General features: G+C 36.9%; 1 protein-coding gene across 7 annotated transcripts in view; it reads left to right on the forward strand.

Annotated features, from left to right (window-relative positions):
* Positions 1 to 22,166, forward strand: part of PLEKHA7 (pleckstrin homology domain containing A7) — a 156,779-nt gene that overhangs the window by 101,286 nt on the left and 33,327 nt on the right. For 6 of the 7 annotated variants that reach the window (XM_051803946.1, XM_051803951.1, XM_051803950.1 and 3 more), the window contains 5 exons: positions 4,392 to 4,496; positions 6,304 to 6,376; positions 7,568 to 7,668; positions 14,479 to 14,657; positions 16,547 to 17,041. In XM_051803946.1, coding sequence (XP_051659906.1) covers positions 4,392 to 4,496; positions 6,304 to 6,376; positions 7,568 to 7,668; positions 14,479 to 14,657; positions 16,547 to 17,041 — 953 coding nt within the window. The remainder of the gene's footprint in view (positions 1 to 4,391; positions 4,497 to 6,303; positions 6,377 to 7,567; positions 7,669 to 14,478; positions 14,658 to 16,546; positions 17,042 to 22,166) is intronic. The other variant, XM_051803947.1, reaches the window with a different exon arrangement.

The raw sequence follows: 22,166 nt of genomic DNA on the forward strand, positions 1-22,166 counted from the left end.
GGCTCCCAGGTGGGGCATTTTTTTAATACATGGCAGCTTTAGACTTAGAATAGAACTTTTGCAGAGAGCTTGCCTGTACTTTGCTTCTCCACCAAGGTTGTTTTTATAAGATCCATCCTGCTGCTGGCCCTTAATAAATACTGGATTAATAAAGACAGAGAACCAACATGTTTCTTCTGTATGCTTTGTTTCATTATTGCATGTGTTTCCAGGCTTGACATCACTTCTCTCATTCTGTAGTCAGAAGATCTATTGAATTCCTTCACAGCCTAACACAAAAATTAATTCAGATGAACTAACAATGAGAACAAAGGCTATAAAATGAATAACCTGTTTGAGGTTGACTTTTGGCAGGTTGAGAGTAGATTTTAAGGTCCTTTTATCTCTTTCTAAGTGTGTTTTTCCATGACTTCCATAATCACTCTTTCAAAGAGTGAGTTCCCAGTTGCAGAATTGAGGCACAATCATGAAGCAAGAGACATGTTCATGTTACAGGTCTCTACCTACCCATGGCTAATTATTATCTTTTATGAAATCCTTTCATAATTTTGTCCTACGAATGCCATCACAGAATGGTGTATGCATAATGTTGGAATCCTGGCCAAATTCAAACTGGTTTTTTTTAGACAGAGCACACTGAAGTAATACCAAATCAGAAAGTGCAGGAACAGGTACATGGCTTTCCACTTGATTCTTCTGTAGAAAGTTGGCAGCTAAGAGTTGCCACATTTGGGGTGGAGGGGGGGAAGATAAGCTGCCAAATGTACAGCAGATTTGTCATTTTCAGTTCAAGATCAAAGGAAAACTTCTGGCTTGCTCATTGCAGTGCTCAGGTCTGAACTTGAATTGATTCTTTGGAAAAAGAATTTCACAATTTCTTTCCAACAGTGTCAGTTGTACAGTGTAAATGTTAGTGTGCCACACAGGACTTGGGACAAGTTAAGAACGTAAAGAAGAGTAGTGTAATGTATCTATTACTACCTACATTTTGAGAGCATGTTTTGGATAGATTTTGCATGAGAGAAGTAATTGAATTGTTGATGACACCAATAGTTGCTGGTATTTTTCCAAGATAAACTGGTGAGGAATACAACAAGTAAAGAATGAGCCTAACAGTTGGGAGGAACAGGCAGTGGTGACAGGTATGTGATGGTGCCAGCTCTGTGGGACTGTCTGGGGCTGGGCTGGAGTGTAAAACACAATGTTTAATTCACGGCCACTGTATATGAATGCTCAAAATTAAGAGTGCGATTTTCTTAGGGCTTTGGTTTTTCCTATCTGAAAAATAAGGATTTTTTATCGTTTTCTTGGAGATACCAAAAGAATTCATAAGTTCATTTCTAAGTGAAACGCTGAGACTTTTTGAATGAAAAAGTTTGACTTAAACAGGTGAGGCTTTGTGGGTTGGGGGTTTTTTACATTTTTTTTTTAAGTCTCCCCAGATTGAAAATTATATGTTCTCTTATATATATATATTTGCATACTTTGACCAAGATGCAGTCTTCATTTTTACTGTTTAGAAAATCTGTTCCAAATAAAAGTCTGTCTACATTTTCTTTTTGGCTGTCCAGTTTAAAAAAAAAAAAGAAAATATAATATTTTGCAATTAATTTAGCAACTTTTCTTCTCAGCTGGAAGCTACTGTAAGGAAGATGAGGTGGTGCTGAAAAGGGATTTGGAAACTTTGGCTCTTTGACTTTTTTTTTTTTTCCCCCCACAAAAACTTAAGTGCTACTCACAAAGTCAGCATGACAAATGTACTGAAGTCAAAAGTGACTCCTGTGTTTTCAGTGACACAGACAGCTGTGTTGACCTGCATTTTTCAACACATGACAATGATATCAGAATAATTTAAGTTAGGAAAAGGCTTCTGCAATACAGACTAGTAGTTTAAAATATATACCTTTTCTTTTAAACTAACTCTTTAGTCTAGCCAGTGGAAGCAAGGTGTGACATGCAGTGTCTGTTATGCTTTGTTTTATTCTAGAGCAGAATGAGATGATTAATACTGAAGATGATATGAGAATTTTAATTATATAAAGCACCATAAAATGATAATTTTGTTTCCATTATGGGTATTTTATTGATGCAATAGAAATTGTTTGGTCTTTTGACCAAGTCCAAGGATGACTTTTCTACGTTATGGTCTGGATGTTTTTTAAATTAAGTAAGATCAGAGACTACCAACGTGCTTGCTCACTGGCAAGGGATCTGATGAAAAAAATCAAATTATATGCTGCTGTAAGGCTAGATCAGCAGGATCAACTTTAACTGCTCCTCAGTTCATCCAACCTTCCAAGGAGGACTATGAGAAAGAAAAATTTGGAAACTAAATTCTGTATGTTTTGTAAATTGATTTCTGTTCAGGTGCACAGTGTGAATTTTTCACTTTCAGAGCTTTAAACAATTTGGGCCTCATTATTTTTATCACCCTTGTAGTTGTTGCATCTTAGCTTTTGGCAACAATTTTTTAAAACTCTGCTGAAATGTTTACTTCTCATTTTTCTTAAAAAATACCCATATATAGATTGGCCATGGTATGATCATCCAGAGCTTGACTGACCTCGTGATACACCCTTGTGTGCTTGTTTAAAGTGGTATTTGGACACAGGTTTGCAAGTTATCTTTTGAAATATTTTCAGTAGCAAACACAAAATCCCTAACATCTTGCTTCTTCCTTCCTTTCGCGTCTGTGCATGAGTACCCAGAAATATTTTTGTGGTCCAAGTCAACACGCTGTGTTTGCCCAAAGCAGGTGCTCTGCAGCCTGTTAGTTGAGTGGGTTAGCACAGGTATGGCAGAGAAATGGGCTGAGAGATCTCGGCAGTACCATCCTCACCTGACTTTTACTGTGAGCTGGTTCTTGGCATCTGGGTGTCAGGAGCACCTGCTTAGAAACACTGGCCTCTGGGTTTGTGCTAGCCCTAGAGAGCTGTCTGTTCAGGTGATAACCTGTGCTCTGGGGCACAGCTGAGTCCTGTGCAGGCTCTCACCAAGGTTATCTGGTGAGGTGTCACTCCTAGGGAAAAGCCCATACTTCCTGTCACCAAAATGTCAGGGCGTTTCACCGAAATGACCATGACATGCATCTCACCTGACTCCTCAGCAGAGCTGGAAGCAGCATTCTGCTTCCTGGGGAGCACACCTCAGGGAAAGTACCTAAGAAAATCTGCCCTTTGACAGCTCCTTACAAGTGTTAACATGTGTGGCTCTGTTTTATATGCTATAGTACCAAAGGACTAATTGTTTTTCTTACTCTTTGTAGCTATTATCTTAACTCTTCATAAAGATAGGAAATATAGTGCAGGTTGGTAAAGCTTGGCCTCAAAATGAATAGAATCCGTTTAAAGTTATCATATATTGCTAGAATAATTTATTATTATGTATGCTGTCTTCTAGTCCAAGTGTTGCTTGACTGGCAGGAGCAGTATGATGAGATATTTTTCTGATGTTATCCCTTGTGCATGACAAATGTACTCGTTTTCAGAGCTGTTGTTTGTCTGCAGCTCACAGAACATCTGTACCCTGTTGAGCTGAGATAGGAGATTAAAAAGTGAGACACTGTAGGAAGGAATCTGGACAGTTCTTTTCTTGGAGGGGTCAGGCACAACTCTAAGGGTGGTGTGTGCATCTCAGGTTCCTAAAGCCATTGGAGGAGCAAACTGTGCTGAGGTTGGAAAAGAACAGGCAAATTATTCATCCAGAGATTCCTGCTTTTTCACAGATGGATGGGCTTTCTATGTTTGTTTTTGAAATAGTTTTGCCCATGTCAGTCAAAACTGAGGTTTTGGTAACAAACAAATCATTACTCAATTCTCGTGATTTCCATTTACTGCTGTCTAGGTCTCTTCCCTTCCTGAGCGTCACTCTGTCTTCTCCTTCTGTTTGCAGGGTCAAAGCCCAAGCATTTTATTAAGCTATCAATGTTGTTTGAATTTAAACAGGAAAGAAAAATAAAATCAACCAAAAAAGTAACACAAAAAACCCAAAGAAGAGCAAGAGTAGGATTCATCTGCTCAAAGTCCTGTGCGTGTCAGAGACTTGTACTGCATTGACACCCAGCTACCAGAGACAGATTTGCATGGAGCTTTCAAAAATACTTCCCAGGCATACTAAAAGTTCCATAGTTCTGCCTTTTTGACTTGACACATCAGTGCTGCTGCAGTTCAGCTTGGACTTGGCAGACCATCCTGGCACTAATATGTTGATGAAAGTGGAAGATTGACTTTGCCGTGTTGTAAATATCATTACCTGTTTACTTGCCCTTGAAAATGCTATGAATACTTTCCTAGTGTTTAATGAAGTATGAGTTATTGCAGTGAGATTATTTGTAATATGAAATGAGTCTCAGTACAGTTTAAAAATGACTGCTACATTGTACTTCTTTACAGGTTGTGAAGACTGGAAGCAAAGTGCATAGCTTTGGAAAGAGGGAACAAGCTATCAGGAGGAATCCCAATGTTCCTGTTATAGTAAGAGGCTGGCTACACAAACAGGTATGCATGTGATCACCAGTTTCTGTTCATATACTTCAATACAATCATCAAGTAAAAGCAAGTGCCTTCCAAGTAACTGAAAAAGCAGAAGCTCAAATGTTGGTGACACAGGGCAGTGTTGGATATTCCCACAGGCTTCTGTAATGAGGAATTTGTGCTCAGTGAGTGTGAAAACCAAGGTTTACATAGAGGTTTGATTCAGAAGTGGAAATGATGATAAATGGACGTCGCCATCATGGTTAAATGTTGAAGCTATAACATTGTTGTCTAAATCTTGTTATTTTCCCGGTTTAATCCTGGTGGCTTCTTGCCATGATGATCTTGATCTCCCTCAGAACAACACTGGCTGTGAAGACCTTATTCCATCTGCTTGTTTATGCCATTCTACCCCCATCAAGGCTTAATTCCAACCCACATACCTTTTGTTCTCCAAAAGCAGGAGGGAGAAAATTATGGGAAACAGGGACCCATTCATCAGACATTGCTGTCACCAAGAACAGTGTCCAGCAAAGGCTGGATTATAGAATTTCATCAGTGAACAGACTTCTACAGCTGCAACATCTTGAACTCTTAAGCCTGACAGAAGCACATCCTTGAGTGCAATAAGTAAATAAAGCTGTTTGTTGTATGAGAATACTTCCCTGCTTCTAATTTGGCAGTCGGCGTCCACCAGATTATCACCAGAGATCCAGTAGGAAAGTTTAGGGATGAGTAGGAGAAGGCTGAAATCTGAGGCTTACAGTTATGATTCTGTATGTAGAGGGAAGTGAAATTTGCTGACAGCCGTTCACTTCCTCCTGCTTGGAGAGCTGTAATTCTGCTGTGTTCTGGTCTCAGCTCTGTTGACATTTACTGCCCAAGTCCATTAGTTTTCAGGACAGAATCAGAACTTGGACACAGTGTGTGTTGACAACATAGTAGCATGAAAATGGGAAGGGAAAAAAGTCCCTGCATACTTAATTTGACTGCAGAAAGGAGGAGAGCAATAGCTGGAGCAATGTTGTATATCCTGTTTCCTTCTGTCCCCTTCCCTCTGCTTATTAACTCTTAAAGCCTGAAGATACTTTCTATGCTGCTGGTCTTATCAAAGCCTACCTGAGCTGAATAAGTTGTACTTCCTCAGGTTACAGTCTGGCAATTTCACAAGCTTCTAAAATTAATTTCAATGCAAATATTACTCATTTTGACAAGGTGAGATATATATATATATATATATATATGGATAGAGATAGATATATATGGATCTCCACTGGCATATTATATTATACTTCATTAAAATTTGCACGTTATGCACCCTGTTTTATTTCCTAAGGAATATTTTATTAAATTATGTTTTAGGCATGGGTAACATATGGAGATTGACTGTAGAATTATAGGATATCATTACCTGAAATCTGATGTCATACTTCACAACTGTGTAGTGATTTTTGTGTTGGTCTACAGGCAATTTTTGTTGGAGTCTGTGCCATCCGGAAGTATATTTTGTTTCTTTATTGCAGATAAATCTGTGTAGATTAAATATGCATTGATTGTGTATAAAGTTAATCTGAATGCTGTTAGGGATGCAAGTCTAATTACTTAATGAAAATTAGCAGTTGGAATATTCTACCCTCATTATTTTATAGCTGGATGTTTTGCCTCTTATCTTTCTTAGTACATAATGTTTTGCTAAAATAGAAAGCACTTGTTTTGCAAGTATTAATCATATTTAGGTAAACTTCTGATAAACTACTCACTGGATCAGCATTGTATGAAAAGCTTTTAACTTCCATTAAATGAAAAGTGTGTTGCATTTCTTGCATTTCAGGATAGCTCTGGAATGCGATTATGGAAAAGGCGATGGTTTGTGCTTGCTGATTATTGTTTGTTTTACTACAAAGGTGAGTAGATACTCGCTGTTTTGAGTTAGTCTGTAACAGTTCTCCTGTACAAATCACACTAAATTAATGAACTAATTGAGCTGTTCAGCTATAGTTAGGTATTCTGAGAAGATGAATAGAGAAACAGGTGTTTGTCTGTACATTTATAGTGCGCAGCTAATTTGGGGCTAGAGTAGGGGAAGCAGGAGATACTGTATGATATTTTGTCTTAAAACTTATCTTTGATATATGCCAAGGTTTACATTGCAGAACACTTGACTGCAATAAATAAGATTTATCCCATGTCTGGTCTGTATTGTGTTACCTACCTGCTTGCACTTGGAGATCTGTTTTTTGAGAACTTTCTATGGCCAGATCAGGGTACTGATTCAGCTTTAATCCAGGGGACAATGTAAGAGTGAGAACTTCTGAATCCAGTAATCTACCAAAAAAAGGTTAGATGTGATCTTAGGCCAAATTAGGAATAATGGTATTACATAAGGCTATTTTCAAGTTTTGAATATTGCTTTTGAAGATTGAAAGGATTACAGAACATGAAACTTGGAATTCATATTCCTAGGCACTGCATTTTTACTGATGATCACTTAGAGCCAGCAGTAATAGAGGTTTCCTAATTATAGCAATTAGCCTAGATGAACAATGCTAAATGGAAGGTCCGTCATGTCATGCAACCTGTCACAGTTCATTTGGCACAATAAGCTTTATTCTTGAAGTGTAGTCTTCTGGCTGAACCTAAAAAACCAACATCCACCCACTCACCCCCCAAGAAAAGAACAAACCTCAATAAAAAACCAAACTGATTTAAAAAAAAAATTCAATCTTGTTTCTTTAAAAATAAAACATTTTTCTGTGTGTAGTTTTAGTGTTGAGTCACAAGTGAGTTCGGGTCAGAAGGGTCTTTTGTCCTACTGCCTGGTGAAAGCAGGGTCGGGAAAGGAGTCAGCCCAGGTTGCTCAGGGCTTAATCTAGTCAGACCTTGAAAACCTCCAAGGATGGAGATAGCACAGCCATCCTGGTTGGCCTGTTCCCTTGCTGCTCTGTCCTCATGGGGAAAATTATTTTCCTTATATCCAGTCTGAACCACTCTTCTTTCTACTGAACGACTGTTGTCTGTGTGCCCATAAAGGAGAATGTGTTGTTAGCCCACTGAATAGTGCAGGGAATTAAATTCTATTTTTTTTCCTTCAACAGACAGCAGAGAAGAATCTGTTCTGGGGAGCATACCCTTGCCTAGTTATGTCATATCTCCAGTTGGACCTGAAGATCGTATAAATCGCAAGTTTTCTTTTAAGGTACAGTTTACAAACCTTATTAACCAATCATAGTTTATTTGCATTAGAAATGCTGCTTCTGTAAACAGAAACATCATCTGTTTTCCTAATCTGTTTATTATTTTTTAAAAGTAGACAGGTTTATTGGCTGCCTGTCAAAATGTGACATAGCACTTTTTTGTTGCTTATGAATTGACATTCATGTCTGTTACTTTGTAAGTGTCTTTAGAGCTTAATGAAGTGTCTGTGAGTAAAGATCCTGTTTCTAAAATCAGAAATTAGTATCAATAAGTTGTTCCAGTACTGTCTACAAATTGAAAGAAAGATTTTCTTATTTATAGAGTACTTGATCTCATAATAGACTGATGTCTGTTTGGCTTTGTTGTGGTTTTTTATAAATAAAAGAAATAGCTTAGTTCTCACAGTTGGAAAATGACAATACTGTAGCTCTTGGTGTTTCTTTTCCTGATTTCAAAGGGAAAAAGAGTAACCAATTTTTCTCTCCTTTTTTGGGAGGAAGCTACAGACATCCTAAGTGGCATGGACTTTTAAAAGGAAAAAGTACTCTTATTTGATATAGTCTGAAGTTGGTTTTGTGTATTTTTCTTTTTCTAAAAAAATGTAATTGTATAATTTACACTTCTAGTCTTCATTATAAAAGCCCACAAATATGAAATAAACCATATATTTCTTCTCGGCAGTGTAAAAACCTGACTCTAAGTGACTGTCTGAGCTACACCACTGAGGCAAAGTTTGAAAACTTATGTGCCTGTGGCAGATTTAAAGTCTACCAATATTTGGAGCAGAACTGGTTTTTCTGTCAAGCAAATGAGCTATGTACTTTAAAAAAATAATTTACAAACCAGGTTTTGATCAGGCATACTTTAGGAGATCTAGAAGGAAACTCTCTGTTTAAATATTTTCTGTGCTGAAATTATGAAGAACATCTGCTCAGACTATATTTTCCCTTGCATTTTAATTTTTTGGGGGTGTTTTAAAATTGAGACTGCCTCTTATTACTTTCGGTTCTGTGTTCAAGTGGATAATGGTTTGAAATTTATTAAACAAATATTAACTTGGGAAATATGTTTAAAAACACTGAGTGCACTTTGTGGAAATATTTATTGTACTTTTTCAAATGCACTGAGCATGAGATAGCAGGATATGCTACAAAGGAACCTTTGTTTAAGAGAAACATTCCACTCCACTGTTTTCTGAGTGTGATTCATAAAGCCTTCCTCTTCTAGAGCCTTTTCCTAGCAAGAAATGTATACTGAAAGAGAAGAACTCAATATACTCTTCCAGGCTTCCCTGCTTTTTATTTTATTGAAACAGTGTTTACACACACGCTCTTCAGTCACCACTGCCCAGGTTGTGGCTCTCCTTTCCCATGGAGCAGAATCCATGGTGTGTGATCATGGTTAAACATTTTCAGAAGCAAATACAGACTGTTCCTTTTAGGATATCATACCTGTATGAGCTCTACCAGGTCTTTAATCTGAGTCTTTTTCTGAAAATCAGCATGAGCCTGTAACCTGAGACTTTCAACACAGACTTGTTACTAAAAGGTTGATATAGATAGAAATAGGGTGTTGATAGCAAAGGAAAGTTTATGCTAGGAATCTCTATAAAAAACCCCTCAACATTTCATGTATTAGTTTATCGGCCCAATTTTAACTCTGCTTTAGGTGTTTGATGATTGACTGCAGGCTTGATGCTGGGGTTTTATTTAATTCAGAACGAACTCGTAGGCCAGTAGGAGGATTTTGTAAGATTCCTGTTTGTATGGACCCTGTCCAGCGCTGACGTTCCGTGGACACTGAGTTGGCTGTGGGCGCACAGCAGCAGGAGCACGACCGTCCTGGCATTCCATCACTCACCAGCCATTACCTTTATCTAATCTCCTCAGTACCCTTCGATATCCAGAGCGTAGACGGACATTCTGTCTCGCAGCATAGTGCAACCAGGAATAGAACACGCAAGCAGATTAAGCCCAAAATAAAGATAAGACTTTTTTGCATTTAAGACCTGAATGAGTGGGAGAATGTGCCATGTCACTTTTTACATTTGTCTTGTCCTTTATTCAGGTTGTTGTAAATCTTCTGTTACAGTGGAGGTATTGGCTCCCATTTTAAGTGGCTGTTTTAAGTGGCAGTGGGTTTTGAAGCAAGGGAAACAGTAAAACTGCAGAAAAAAAATCAACATGTTTGTTTGCAAAACTAGAGGAAGGAAATTCACGCAGCAAATACATGGATGCTTTTTGCACATGATTTGGATTGGAGGTTTGTAAAATACATGCTCAGTAGGGCATATATGTTAAACCCTGATAATTTAAAATGTGCACCGCAGGAGTTCTCAAAATCCTTTTCCATTCATCACCTCCTGAGGCCCAGCTTTAAGCTCTTGTGTCTCTTTGGGTGTTTAACAATCATAGGCCTGCAGAACTGGGTACAGGCTTTTCAAATGCAATCAGACCCCTACTTTGAAGTGTAGCAGTATGTGTGTTAAATTGTTTTGTTTAGAAACTCTGCTTTTAAGTCTCTGTCTTCACAGTTTTTTCACATTATTTATTTGGCCCAAGCCAAGTGCTGTGACTAGCTGTAAGCTACTGTCACTAAGCTATATGACAGCTTAGAACTCAGGGTTCTTACTGCATATTTAGTTGGTAGCTAATGTCCTAAAGATATTTAATTAATCTAATTGCTGTATTTTAAAGTACAGTAATTTTTTTGTTGATATGAATGTAAGTGAGCACAAATCCAGTGTTTAGATTTATAATGTGAAAAGGCTTACATAACATTAATATATAGCTGGAAATACTCCTTGTGATTAACCGAGAATTGACTGTATGTTTTAGTAATAGGTCAGTTTTAAACATGGATAGTATCAGTTTATGAACGTTCATGTCATCACAGTCTCTTTAGAAGCCTTGTCCTCAATAATGAAAATTATTTTTAATTGATCTATATGTGTTAAAATATAAGAGAGACTACTGAAAGTAAACATATTTATATGAATCTGACAGTATTAAAAATTGAGAAATTTGGAAGGCCTACCAGAGTTAGCTGTAAAGAAAACAAGAAAACTTCATACAAAGACAGTGTATGCAAGTATATATTTGTATTTAGGTGCATATCTTGATACCAGATAAAGTCAGTGAAGAATGTTCTGGTGTTCCTGTACGAGGTAGGAAGTAGCATTGGAGACACGTGTTACAACTTTTTATTTCGATACTACTTTTAACATTTTTTCAGAGGTTCACCTTTTCAGCATGAGAACATTCAGAGCCTTGCAAGCCAGGCCAAATCATTACTTCCAAAGGAGGCTACTGCAGCTTGGGTTTAAAAAAACCCATCTCTTTATTATTGACACTCTAGGTCTTACTAATGGAAGTATTTGTTCATTGCTTAGACCTGCTGGGACCAGAGCAAACTTCATATCTGTTTCCTTGATCTCAGTGATTTTCCTAAAAAAAAAAAAAAAAAAAGAAAATTGACACAGTTTGTTCCTTTATGTTCTCTGAATCAGTGTTGCTTCCTTAGGCTCCCATATTGCTTATAGAACTTCTCCTAGTGTGGGGAGTCAGGTGAAGAAATGCCAAGGTCTATAAATTTGAGGGGTGCTATTTTAAAATCTGGAAGAGGGGAGTGTTCAAGTTTCTACAAATCCTTTAAAAGCTCAATATTATTTGAGGATGAAAAACGAGTTAGATTGTAGTGTGCTGTTGTTGAGTTCATAGTGAAGGGTCGGAGTATTATTTCAATTTTTACTCATGAATGGTTCATAAATATCAAAGTGTACATTATAGCTTATTGAGAGAACTGATTTTGAAAATTTGCAGTTATTAGAAAACTATTCCCTTCCCCATCCATTTGTCCTATGAATGGTGGCTTATTCTCTCCTAGGAATTTTGAACAAGTGGACGTGAACGTAACTGCTGTAGGCATTAGTTACTTTTAGTATAGTCTTTTGTTAAATATTGTCTTGGAAACATGAATCTTTTACTGATTTTAACTTGTTTAACTTTTTGTCCTTGTCTTGTCCTGTTGATATGCTCTTGGGGTTTACTGTCCATTTCTCCTACTGTGCACTATGGGAGAGAGACTGCTTTTCTTCTCAGTGTATCTACATTAAGGCATCTGAATGCATGAATAGGTACCAATATTATTTTTTCCCTGTTGTGTGTGTGGCGTACATGTGCGCATGTGCTGTGTTTTAGGCTTTTTAGTATGCTGTAGTCATCCTAATGGCTTTTGCTTTAAAAAAAAAAAAACCCAAACCAAAAAACCTGCTGGCTTCTGTCTGCTAGCAGTTACAGCTACAGGCCATTGGCACAAAGTGCTTTCTTGCATATAAGATATGCTACTAATAAATAACTGAAATAAATTTAAATTTTCCTTTAACCAGTGTTTTATATTACAAACTTCAGAATGTTGTGTTTGTTGATTATTGCACACCATCTCTATTATCCCTTCTGAAGCTGTGAATGTTTATGGCTGTGATAGCTCCAGTCTCAAGGGAGAATGGTGCAACACAGTTTGCATTTTTATACCGTTTTCACCTAGAGCCTCTTAGGCAGTGCTTTCAGCTGTGTTCAGCATGCACAGCTGAAAGAGAACCTGAAGTGCAGGTGGGTTATGCTGATTGGGATGTACAGGTCAGTTAAGATAGCTGTTAAATCCATTTCTTGATGTGCTACACAGTTGCTGCTGATAGTTACCCAAGCTTTTGTTTCTTATAAGCAGGTGTATAACCAGTGAATGGTTGGGTCCTACTGCACCATCTGCAGTGGGGCATATGTAGTCTGGTTTTCTACAGGAGTCACTTCACTTCTGAATTTTAACACCTTCTATGGGCTCAATGTGATCTCTGAAGGAGTAATGTAGTCCTAAAGTCTCACATTAAAATCACCATTTTCCTTTATATCTGAAGCTGCTAGTTTTTGTCTCTTCATACACTGGACACTAAACATAAATTGAAATGAATTAATATTCATATCATATTTGCTTTGAGCATTTTAGTGCAGTCAAAATGGCAAAAAAAAAAAAAAAAGACAACCCTCAGTAACAACAAAGAAAACCCAAAGAACTGAACCAGGCAAACATGAACAAAGTCTTTCAATTCTTAAATATGTGATTGGTCAGAGCTACTGTTTAATGTGTGGAGGTCCTGTTTTCCTGTATTAAGGTAGGTAGCTAATTGTGGGAATGGAGGAGAAATCACCTTGTATTCCCTTACTGGCCAGTGCTGTTGGGAAGCAGAGACTCTTTCGGGCAGAAGAGAGTCTTGGACTTCTTTATGCAACCTTTTCTTCCTCTTCCTTCTTCTGCTCCTTCTTTTTGTAGCTGACTGTTCTGCTTGTCTCCAGTTTTCAAAGCAAACTCAGGCTTCCTTGCTTGGGGTGCAGAAGGGAAAGGCCACCTTTCACACATTTGGGAGAACAGGCTGCAATAGAAAGGGAGGAAATTTTCCACAGAATTTGAAAGCACTCTATTAGCAAGCACGTATTTTGCTCTTTGAAATTGTTGATACAAGTCTCTAAGAGTATGGTAATTTTGGAAATTTAGGGTAAACAACTGAAATTATAATGCTTAGGGAGGGCTGCACTGGATTAAATAGCCTGGGTTTTGTCAAAACTGTTGTTGTGTTTCTGAAGCCATCTATGATTGTAGAGTGGTTTTTTATTTCATTTGGAATAATGATGGGAAGAAGTTTTCATCAATATAAAGAGACCAATTATTTAGGGAAGGTTTGCAAAATACATTTAACCTCTAAAAGAAGATGTGACCAAATTAAAACGTTGATATAATTTTTTTCTTTTTAAAAAAACCCTGTCTCAGCAGCGTTTCATGCTATTAGTTTTTGTGCGTGATAGCAGATTTAGTTTTATAAAATGGAATTTAAATTACTAATTTCATTTTAATATCATAAAAGAGCTTTGAAGCAGCGTATACTATCTTCAGTTTTTTTGGAAAGTAAGGAGATGAATCTCTCCCTACTAATCTGAAGCACATCTGTAAAATAACTTTGAGGAAATATAGTAAGTGTTTCAGGACTGGTATGACTTAGTAATATCTATACTATCACTTATACAAATGTGGGTGAGATTTTATTAAATTCAACTAGCCTGGAGTTATGAAGACATTCCATGTTGAATACATTTGAATATTGAACAAATTTATGGAGGAATTGTGAAATACCTCTAGTTTGCAGTGGAATTTCATGGAGTATTTTGGTGTGCAAAGATACTTGTCAGTATATTATGTGCTGTGATAGTTCCATCAGGATTACTAACTTTATCAGTAAGTCTTGTGATTTTGCAGCTAATATATGTTCAAGTGCATGCTGTAACCAAAAGATCTTAACAGGCATTATAATCAATTCTTAAATAAGCAGTTTAATTGCTTGAAATTTTGTCTGTGTTTTGTCTGCATAAATTGCTTTATTAAATGAGCTGGGAAAATTGACTTGCTTATACACGTCTCATCGAGGATTTCTTAGATTTTTTTAGTATAATATTTATTACAAATGAAATGCATCAATTAAAAGAAAATGAAAAGCTGAAATTTCCTACTATGAAAAACAGAAGCACTGTACTTTTAGCTTAATAGTTCTAGAATGAGGCAGAGGAATTTCAGTGAAAATTGAACTGCCATCTGAGTTCACTGCACTACAGCCCATTTTGGCAGTGTGATAATTTACCCAAGATTCAATCAGCAGTCACAGAATCCGGAAGGGTTTTTTTTTCAGTAAATTTTTTAGTGGGGGGAAAAAATGAAAGAGCTGTTCTGATTTTTATTTCTTTTTTTTTTTTTTTTTTTCTCCTCCCAGGCTGTTCATACAGGTATGCGGGCATATATTTATAATAAGAATTCTGTTATTGGCTCTCAGGCAGAGCATTCAGGGATGAGGACATACTACTTCAGTGCTGATACCCAGGAGGATATGAATGGCTGGATCCGGGCTATGAACCAAGCTGCTCTTATGCAAACACGCTCTTCACTGAAGAGGCAAGTTCCATACAGAAGCTGTTGGCTTTTTAAATTAAATATGTGTTATATAAATCACGTTTGATTTATGTCTTGGAAATCACGGTGATTTCCGAGAGTGTTGTTTGTAAATATGTGGATGAAACTCATTCCCATTTAAAAAAAATAATTATTTTTCATTCACATTCTGTTGCAAATCAGTTCACTGATATTAATTAGGAAAACCTGGTGTTCAGTATTCGTGTGTACATCAAATTGTGTGCTTACATTTAATGACACGGATTAATTTTTATATATATATATATATATATATATATATAATATTTTAAGGAATTGCAATTAAAAAGTTACAGTTTCTGTGAGCAGATTCCTACACCTGTGAGAACCAATTGACATGCTTTAGGAGAGATAAGTAAAAGAGGAAAGACAGAAGTCTAATGACTTGTTTCAAATGAGCATTTAGAACTAGGATTAAAGTGCTGTTAAGGGGGGAAAGGACGTTAAAGATGGGTAACTCATAAGTGCAGAGAGTTAATTGATATTAATTTATAATAATAACTAATTTATGCAGTTATGAACTAATTATGAACAAATTCAGCTGTGCCAAAATGTATTTTCAGGTTTTTCCTTTTCTTAAAATTGATGTAGCTTTCTTGATGTTTTGGCTTTGGAATGTGTTTCTTTCCCTACAACTGCATGTGAAAGAAGACTGTACTGTGAGACAACCCTGCTTTTAACCACTGGGGCTGTGAGGATTAAAATGTCACGTGCAGTTTCTCAGAGTATCTTGCACTACTGCTTTCTTTTGGCCAGTCATATGTAAGCAAAGGATCAACATCTCTTCCAGAGCTTTGCATCCTATATTAAGACTTTCAGGATTTCATTTAAATTTCAAGTAACATATAACCTGGTACCTGGATTTTTCTTTATCATCTTTATAAGGAATAATTAAAAGAAACACTGGGGAATTGGGCACATTAGAAGTATTGATCCAGTGTCCTTCCTCCTAAGTAGACTATTCATTTCTAAGTAGACTGAAGAGAAAACAATTGTGTTACTCAGAATTTACCTTCCATAAAGAATCTGAACTTAATTTCAAAGATGAGGTGCTACTCTGAGATCAATGATATCCCATTGAATTGTGAGAGAAGAAAATGTTGTCAAGAAGGTTATTGCTATAAGGAGATGAAGAAAATTGCAAATTAAGTATGCTGTGTGTCAAAAGCCACATGAAACTTTTAGGATCCTTAGACATTTTATAGCATGTTCGAAGTTTAGTATCAAGATTTCTAGTGTGGACTTTTTGAAATATTTAGGCAGTAAGGTAAATAAGTAAACTAGTGTGCGCTGCAGCATGTGTTAGGAGCAATGGACATTTTTAAATTTGTTTTTTTGTTTGTTTGTTTCAGAAATAGCCCTCCTATAGAAATTCCCTGGACAATAGTATTGACTCAAATGTAGATATTGCTCTGTTCTCTTGGCCAGAAATGACTAGTCCTTAAAGCATCTACGAAGATACAAAGAGACTTTTTTTTACTTTGCACTGAGCAGTTGGCAGTTTGGTTTTGTTTTTTTTGGCTTTCAGCATTTCCTAGGATAGGAAGACTTTCTCTTTTATATCTTTTTGTACATAATATTACACAAGTTGAACACTTCTTTTGACAAAATTAATATTTTCAGTCATTTTTACCGACGCCAATAAGTAATTTCTGCCTCCTTGACAACACTGTAAAGGTAACTTTTGTCTAACTGGGATAACAACTGAGTTTGGTGAACATATCTATCTTAACATGTCAGTTATATCACAGCCTGCAGAATACTTATGTGAGTATTCTTTCTGAAAAAGTAATGAGACCACATCAACTTTTCACAATTACAGTGTTCATTACTGACATGTATTTTCTTTTCAGAGAAACTGAAAAAGTGGATCAGCAAGCTGTTCCCCAAGTCAATCATGTGGATGCCAGTAAAGGGTGTGTGAAGGGAGAGATTACAGATACAAAAGAAAGTTATCCAAAATCAGCTGAAATGCTTGGATATGATAAGCGCGAAGAGATAAGAAGAGAAAAGGAGGAGGAGGAGCCTTATATTCACAGAAAAGGAACTCTGGAAACTAAAAAGGGAAAGGCCAAGCATGTGTTAACAGAAGCTGATTCATTATTTCCAGACTTAACGAATGCATCGAAGGCATCGTGGTCCCAAGTAGCTCAACCTCAGCCAGCTGAGAAGAACGGAACCCTTCCTAGTTCATTAAGTGTGAGTGCTGGCCTAGTGGAGCAGAATGGTACTGGCTCATATAAAAGAGGGTTTGTTCCCAGAGCAAATCCAGATAAGCAGTTTCAAAGAAAAAGTAACATGGCTCAAGTGGAACACTGGGTAAAAGTCCAAAAAGGAGATACAAAAAGGTTAGTAATAGGTCCATCTTTAAATAGATTGCCAACTGGCATTTTCTTAAGCTAAAGGAAAATATGTGTTAGTAATATCTTTGGTGCAAATCAGAATGATACTTTACAGAGACAATATATAAGAAAACTTACTTTCTCCTTCGGTGCAGAATGGTAGTTTTCAGGCGTTTATCTCATGGGAAAGTCAATATGGGATTGGCTAATCAAATCTCTTTAATGTTGTCACAATATTGCAAACAGAATAAGTGAGATTAGTGTGCTGGGGTTTTCTTACTGTTTTTAATCACTGTGGATACTTAAAACTTCTTAAAATTTGCTTAAATTTTGAAGAGCCGGAAAGTGAAGTGCAGCTCTCAGTTACTTCTTATTCATAAACAACTGCACAATATAAATGATAGATAATTGTTTGTTTTCCACTTAAAAGTAAAGAATGCTGATTGCTTTTCTTCTCCCTTCTGTTCCTGTTCCAAACATCCATTCACTTCTCTATATCAGATCACTGCACTCGAAGTCACAGTGTGTGCATCCCATACTGAAAGGTCTCCATATATTCATTTAGTTAATGCAGAAGTCCTAGGATGTTCCCATGGTCTTCAGGATTCTCTTTTCCCTTTTCAGTCCCTGAAAATTACATAATTTGCACCAATAGAAGGAATGCACACTGGAATGCTTTTGTAGTTTGAAAATCCCATAATTGCTTTACTTTTGAAGCGTGCAGTCGGATTAAGTACCAGTTGAAAAAATGAAGTGATGTATATATACATTTGTTCAGAATGGTACCTTGTCTCAAGGGGCAGGAAAGACAGTTGGGCTTGATGCTCCTTGTGAGGATTTTTCAAATATGCTTAATCTACTGAATCAGTGTTTTATAAATTTGCTAGAATCTAGTTAGAATATACAGAAATAAGAGACATTGGCATGTGGTTTTTAGGAGGAGGAAAACATTTTGGACATTTTTTTAATGCTTATTGAGGCTAATGTTTGTCACTTTAGAGCCAGTAAGAAATTTAAGGCTTGCTAATTTTATATGGAAGTCCATTCTTCTACTCTTTTATCTTTGGAATTGCCCTTGAAGAAGCTTTCTTACTCTTTGATATTATTTAGCATTCTGCTAGACTTGTAGAGTCAATTAACTTGCATCTTTTTGACTTGGATATAATCAGTGCTTCCCAAAAGAATATGACTTTAATGAAGAAAGATACTTGGTAAGTTAGTTCTTATTACACACATAGATGTATTTGTCTGAAATAATACAGAAAACTATTGATCTAATTAGCTAATGTTTAGAAAAACTTCTGTTAGTGTTTACATCAGAAGTATTGGCAGTAAGAGGCTTGACTGATAGCTAAGTATTGTTTGCTTCCAAATTAGTCTTTCCAGTAAATTAACTTTAGGCATGTATCAGGTGTAGTGTGAAGACAGTGGTATTGCAGGAGCCAGGTTTTTTTCTAGATAAAGCCAGCTACCTCAGCTGGAGCTGCTAAGTATTCAGTGAAACTAAATTTATATATATATGCATCTCTCTCTCTCTCTCTCTAAAAATGTTCTATTTTAGCTCAGTTGACCTGTTTCCTTTGTCTCTCCCTCCAAATGGCATTATATTTTCTGTGTGCAGAATAAATTGCACATTACCCTCCTGAAGATTGATAGATCTTTTAAGCGGCACCTTCTCTCAGCCTGCTGAGGTTGTTGCAACTGACAGATAGAAGCTGCATGTTAGTTGTCAAATATCTTTTTGATTACAGGATATAAAATTCAAGCCAGAGATGATAATTTGATTGACATTCCATTTTGATTTTAGTAAATATTAGTGGATCACTTAATTTCTTAATGCTTCGTGTTGACTCTTGTTCCAGCTGAAATGTTACAAATAAAGAACTCTGAGTCTTCCAAAGCCTGGATAATTTCTGAACACAGAATGAGTACAATTTTATCTGTGTCCTGGCTCAGGTGTATACAGATGCAATGCTTACCAGCAAGTTCGTTATGATGAGAAAGAACTCTTTCAGCTAGAGCCTTCACACAAATACAGCATTTGTTCATAGAATTATTTGCAGGAATTGCACCTTTAATATAGATCTTTATATCTTTCAACTCGATGTTTTGCTTCCCCTTTTTATAAAGCACTCAGAACTGTTTGCTAAGTTGTAAATGTTAGCTGTCACTTCAGCTGTCTCTTAGTGAACTCTCTGCTGCGCTACAGTGACATTCAGTGTAGTCATCTAATCCCACTCTGTTCTCAGCAGATGGGAATACCTGCTTTGGTAAGGTTCATGCTAGCCTTTGAGAGAGATCTTGAGAATTGGAAGAAGGTTTGAAAGGAGGCTTTCAGGAGATTTTGGTTTTAAGTGCTTAAAGGTCAGGACCATCAAACGGCAGCTGCTCAGAAATTATTAGGTTTTGATCTGGTTCCAGTGCCTGCATAGACATAGTCACTGCGTAATTGTGAAGTATTTGCTATTTCCAGCAGTTTATTTGCACTTAAAAAAATATTTAAACCTAGTGAAGCTTAATATTCCCCAACTAAATGCAGTCATGTTAAGACATTTCTTTCCTTCCAAATACAGCGTTAAAACATTTCTTGTTGTGCAGAACTTTCTGTTCCTTCCTGATTTGCGTAAGGAAGAAACATTACTTGTCTTTGTTAGCTTCTGTGCATTTCCATGAATGGCTATAGTGTTTCTAATAATAGTACTTGTTTTCTTTTCAACATTTATCGTCTCTTTTTACAATATCTTCTGTGTGGTTGGTTTCCATTGCAGACCCCAAACGATTTTTGTGGCCAATAATCATATCATATGGCATTGGGCCATTTATTCACTCTTCAGTGTCTGCTTTCTTTTTTATATTCTTTATATCTCATCATTCAAGAGAGGGAGATTCTCAAGAACAGCTGCATTTGCTCATTTTTACTCTTAATCCCTGAGAAAGCAATTGTCCATAATCCATTGTGGACTAATTTGAGTCATTTGGGACATGGTTCTTTTTCTACCAATTAATTAGTACCTATTTTTATATAATGCAAGTTATTTCTACTGAAACCTTGTGTGATAGAGATGCCACTGGCTCAAAGCTTGTCATCTCAGTTTGAGGTTTGTCCCTACTTCATATGCTGTTAAAACACAACCTGCTTGTATGTGGGCATTTAGTCTGAATATGACTTTATGACTTTCTCTGTAATGCACATGCAGCTTTCTTATTTTGTCTAGCTGGCTGAAGTACTGCATGAATCTGGCTCTTCCCAGCTGCTCCTATCAGACAAATTCATTCTTTTCTAGAAGAAAGGCATGATTGCCCTGGCCCCCAACAAAGCTCATGGAGTCTTTGTTTTCAGGCTGGTTTTGCTCCTAAAGCTGCTACCCCTGGTGACTGCACTGACTACCATTAATTCCAGCTGATCCTGATCTCAATACTTTACCCTTTAATGTCTAATTAGAAAATAACCACACACAGATGGTTTGCAACATTCAACAGTTTGCTTATGCCTTCATGAGGTCTCCACTAGGTTGGAGTATGGGAGTGTTCAAACCCCTTTCCCTGTTTTTCTGCAGAGAAATCACCAAAGGGATCTCTCCAAGCTTCATGCTTTCCTCAGATGTCCTTTCAAAACATTATCCACTCCAAGCTTTCTCAGTTCTTATTCCTATCTAGAGAACAGAGGATTTCTACCAACTTTCTACCATGTGATTTTCCTGTGAAAAAAATGGGCAGCAAAGTACAAAACATACAAAGTACATGTGATGCAGTGAATTAGGCAATTAAAAGAGGTTACGTGACCACTTTATGCTGATCTTTGAGTTGCCTTTGTTCATACTACCTGCCTGCTTTAACCTTGAAATTTGAGGTAACGTCAAGGTTCTGTGGTACAAGAGAGCAGGGCTTTTACAGGTTTGTAATCCTCCATGCGGTGCAGGGCAGTTACTCTGCTTTCTGGCACGAGGAATTATGTATCCTCTCAAGAGCATCCATATTTCAAGACAGCCTGACAGTGCCAAATCCTGCAAGTAAGAGGAGACAGAAGCAACTACTGAGCAGCAGTTATTGGTAGCAATTCTTTCTCCCCTGCTTCTGTTGTTCTTGGATGCTGAAGAAAGACTGTTCTTTTCCATCCTACCCTTTCTTTCATATGGAATTCTTGCATTTTCCAAACCATGAGGGTTCCCTCTCATGCAGAGTGGAGTCTATTGAGTGGAATGGTGAACACACTCATGAGTTTCTTAAGTTGTGGTTTTTTGGTTGTTTTTGTTTAGTTTTTGTAATGGTGCTCTGTAGCAAGTCTAGCAGAATGGTTTTCTGGTTGGAGATTCTGAATCCATGGGCGAATGACTGCAAGTACAAAAGCCCCACATGTTTGACTGGCGAATCAGAAATCAGACAGAGGCAGATTCATATGCATGGGGCTATGGAAAGTTTTTGACTTCAGAGTAGGGGGGAGCTAACTACAGTTTGTCAAAGCTTTTGCCAGCTCTGTCTTAACTCTTTACCTGCTAAAATGTTTAGTTTCTACAGTTTTAGTACATTATGGATGCAGTACTAAAGCCAGGATCATTACAGCTCTTTTTATACTCCAGTTTATCATTGGCTTGTTGTAAAAAGCCTTGTGTTGATAAAACAGTAGAACCAGTAGCATTAGGTGAAAGTAAATCATACAGACCTGGGGACTTTGAGCAGTTTCTTACCTTTTTTTGCTTCATTCATATGAACAAAAATTATCTGAGATATTCTGTGACTGGTGAGATTTCTTCTTGCACTTCAAGATAATTTTTTGTAATGAGCATACATTTGTTTTCGTAAACTGCACCACCTAGTGGTGAACAGGCTTTCGGTGAAAAGGACTATTTTAATTTATGGATTTACTCTTTAAACATAACAATAATTCCTTTCTTCATGTTCTTGACTTTCTTTTTAGTCTAAGGAAATGCTGCCCTCCCTTAAGTTTATTTCTAGTAGTTCATCCTAGGTTAGACACTAGATTAAAAGTCTGTATTTATACAGTGTAAGATTTTTGTGCAGTAGATTTTGTCAGTATTACTTTGATAATATTTCTGTAAATTGTTTTAAAATTACTGTTGTATTTTATGTCTCGTAGCTCCTATGCTTATGTCATTAGAGATTCTTTTTTATC

This window comes from Manacus candei, unplaced genomic scaffold (assembly GCF_025592945.1).
Source record: "Manacus candei isolate 608988 ecotype Guabito, Panama unplaced genomic scaffold, ASM2559294v1 h1tg000060l, whole genome shotgun sequence".
Classification (NCBI taxonomy): Eukaryota; Metazoa; Chordata; class Aves; order Passeriformes; family Pipridae; genus Manacus; species Manacus candei.